This window comes from Pundamilia nyererei, unplaced genomic scaffold (assembly GCF_000239375.1).
Source record: "Pundamilia nyererei isolate P.nyererei 1_Seehausen unplaced genomic scaffold, PunNye1.0 scaffold00025, whole genome shotgun sequence".
Lineage (NCBI taxonomy): Eukaryota > Metazoa > Chordata > Actinopteri > Cichliformes > Cichlidae > Pundamilia > Pundamilia nyererei.
This window is the reverse complement of record NW_005187426.1, coordinates 1,839,527-1,843,009: the sequence shown is the minus strand read 5'-3', so window position 1 is coordinate 1,843,009 and position 3,483 is coordinate 1,839,527. Positions and strand designations below refer to the sequence as shown.

Genomic DNA, 3,483 nt, shown 5'->3' with positions numbered 1-3,483 from the left:
GGGCAGCTAAGTAGTAATTGTGATGCACAACAGGATATGATAAAAGAAAGCATTGTATCATGTCGAGAGCAGCTGATCTATAGCATGTGATCACGGGAGAATTTTGGAAGATGGCTCATGTTAACCATTTTTACTTATCTGTCCTTCGCTATGATGTTGGTATTATAATCTTGTTTAAGCTGTTTTACAGCATAAATAAAGGAGGGGGGGTGAGCTTTAGCTTAACTTCAATCATACAGGTAAAGGTAATTAAAAAGTGAAAATAGGATCAAACGTAATAGTGGATACACCTGTGCTTTCTCGTTTCTTCAATTTGTGCGTCTTTTTTTGTCTCGTTTCTCCTCCACCGTCCCCCATTTGACCTAGAAATCAGTGTCATCTGAAGGGTCTCTCAATTTCTGAAATTATTCTGGAGTAAAGAGGACAGCGGAGACATATCAGAGGATGTGTGTGTTATAGAGTCTAGAAAGTGTGGCACACAGCTGGAACATACAAGGAAGGAGAACTCCTCAAATAACTCCTCTGTACTCATATGTTGTTTTAGTTATTTGAAATGATCAAACTGTTTGCCCTCCATTGTTTACGTGTTCGAAAAAAAGGTAAGAAATCTCTTCATAATTAAAATTAACTCTAAATATCATGAGCACTGTTACACTGTACATCATAAAATGCAGCTGTGGGAAGGCTAAATGATTAATAAAGCAGCTGTGTCAGCTATGATAACTTTATTATGCAACTGACAAAATGATTGCTCAGAGGGTTGGTTTGTCTACACCTCTCTTCCTCGTGCCCGTGGGCGGGCGAAGAGACTCTGACTGTAAACTACACCCCAGCTGTCATGCACTTCTCCAAAGTCCTGAGTGCATTTTTTCCAGAGAATGTGTTCCATCGAGGTGAAGGGCAAGTAATTAGGGACGGAAATACTGTTTTGGACAGTAACGACGAAGATGACGCTCTCATTAGGGACATATTTGTTATTTTTACATCTCTGTAATTTGGCTATGGGGAACGTTGATCCTTCTCCGAGGATGATCTTCACAGAAAAAGGTAAAAAAAAGGAAATGATTTTTCTTCATTTATGAGATATCAAATGCTAAAAAGTTAAAAGGGACTGCGAAGGGATTTTTATCAGCACTTTAAAGTATGCAGTGAGGTGAATGAATATGTATTAAATGACTTGGTCATTGTGATTCAGGAAAAAAACATCAAGTCTTTCTTTCAAACGTACAGTCCGTATTATGCAGTTCCATTATCGTCAGAGGAGGACAACATGCCCATGTTAACCACAAGGCGATGTGTTGGACAGAAGGCAGCTTTGTGCCTTACAATGTTTCTTTGTTTGTCTGTGGACAATTTTTTCAACAATGAGTAGTGGTTAGGACTCACTGGCAGGATGATGGTTTAGATTTAGATGTTGTTTTTTTATTTTCTATTTTTTCTATATTTACAAAAGAAATTAGGAATGATACGTATAAAGGCAAAGTGAGCTTTTACACACCCTCTTCTGGGCAGAAATGGCTGTGAAGACTATGTTCTACACGTTGTCCCTGTATCATAGTTCTTTAAGTTTTGACAATATTAACAAAACTCTACTTCACCCTCCAGTGCACGTCACTGACTTCGTTTAGCTAAACGCATTAGCATATTGTTATTTACAAAGTGGATAAACTGCTTATCTATGTAATTTCTTATCGTGCACAGACAGCTGCTTATGGTGGGTGCCCTTTTACACAACATCGTAACATTTACAAGACGCAGTCTCACTGGTTTTGTCTCCCTGATAGAGTTCAAAAGTTAAAGAGTTGAAGAATTCTGTGGAGTGCAATTTTTATTTCTAAAAAATGTTTTTGTTTGTTCTACTTTATTTTAGTCTATTTGCCGTTTATTATATTTCTGAAATCTTTTCATGACGTGCTTTCTTGGGCAGGTCTCCCACGATTTTAATGCTAAGGGACTCAATGATTAAATAAAGATTTCAAAAACGTTTATCTGTATAACATTAACAGAACAACGTGATATTTTAGTAGTGTCAGACTTCATCTAACTGAAACTTTTTGCACTTGTTATTTTGTTTATGTAAGCAGTGGTAAACTCTTCTGACAACTGCAGAGGATAGGTTTCATTTTCTTCTCCCTTCAGCTAAGTTTTCCAAACAGCAGAAGTAACTGGACCTCTAAAGCAGTGTCACTTTCATATTGACAGTAGTGTGGGAAAAAACTTTGTTCAGCTTTTTTACACCTTACTTAATAAAACTGGATTACCACTGTCTACTTTAAGTAGACACAATACATCTTTGGACACCTGTTGCTTACAAATGCCATCTTTATGTGGGAAAGAGTTAAGAATGTGCCTTTAAAAATGCAAGAAAACCATAAGATTATCATTATTATTCTCACTGTAAGACAAGGCCAATGGTTTTTGGAGTTACAAAAAAGTGCAAGAGGGATGGCAGAAATAGGATCACCAAAGTGTTTGAGTTTCATTCTTAGGAGACCTGTACTAACATGCATCAAGCATTTCAAATATATGTATATACTGGGTACTAACAATGAAGTTCAAGGCTAAACACTTATTCAACCTCTATACTCATGTCCCCCAGGCCTAGTATATTGTTGTGAAGTTTGGAGAGGATCCATGAAGAAATTGTGTGTAATATAAAGATTTACTGATTTTCACATTTGGTGTGATCTTGACCTGGTTTTCAACAAAATTTAATCAGCTCAAACTGTTATGGGTATGTGGATCTTGCACTACTAACAAACAGATAAATAAAATGAACTGATGACATACTCCTTGCCTTCCAGGGGCGAAAAATCATTCTTGTTGTTTATGATACTACATTATGGGTTTACCTGATGAATCTCATAATACATTCATACATTTTATCTTTCTTTTCTTGTTTTTGCTGGGTTTGTTTTTAGAAAAAGCAATGACACGGTTCAGTCTTCCCCATGACCCACCTGTACAGATTCTTTTAGAAGACCAATCAGACACTGTTTTAGCTGCTGGACAATCATACCTGAATACCTACAACTTTCAAAACCATAAGACGGTAGTAGAAATCTGTACAACCACAGTAAATGATTATACTGAGATCATTGAAATAATATTCATAATAATATCATGGGAAAGTAATAGTCCTGCATCATATATCTACATAGAGCCACAAGTTTATGCAGTGGGAGAAATGCAACAGCATAAGCAGTGAACATGTAAGTAAAACAAACAAATTTAGTTGGTTAGATTTGATTGTTTGACCACTGAAGAAATTTAACAAACAATATTTGTCTTGTCTTTAAGGATTGCAGCTATAACATCACTTTGGTCCACCGGAAGAAAGATGCTAACCAGTTGTTTGTGTGTGGAACAGATGGCAATGAAAGGGTTTGCTGTAACACGGTAGGACACTGGCATCATTGTCATTGAGAACTGTTAACATCACCACAAATACAGGGTGGGCCATTTATATGGATACACCGTAAT

The 3,483-nt window shown here is 36.7% G+C and overlaps 1 protein-coding gene across 2 annotated transcripts in view; it reads left to right on the top strand.

The window, feature by feature from the left end:
- Positions 1 to 762: 762 nt before the first annotated feature.
- The window catches only part of LOC102215902 (semaphorin-7A-like), an 11,401-nt gene continuing 8,680 nt past the window's right edge, over positions 763 to 3,483 (top strand). The window contains exons 1-4 of one of the 2 annotated variants that reach the window (XM_005727582.2): positions 763 to 1,047; positions 2,922 to 3,052; positions 3,162 to 3,212; positions 3,301 to 3,399. In XM_005727582.2, coding sequence (XP_005727639.1) covers positions 948 to 1,047; positions 2,922 to 3,052; positions 3,162 to 3,212; positions 3,301 to 3,399 — 381 coding nt within the window. In that variant the 5' untranslated portion in view covers positions 763 to 947. The remainder of the gene's footprint in view (positions 1,048 to 2,921; positions 3,053 to 3,161; positions 3,213 to 3,300; positions 3,400 to 3,483) is intronic. The other variant, XM_005727583.2, reaches the window with a different exon arrangement.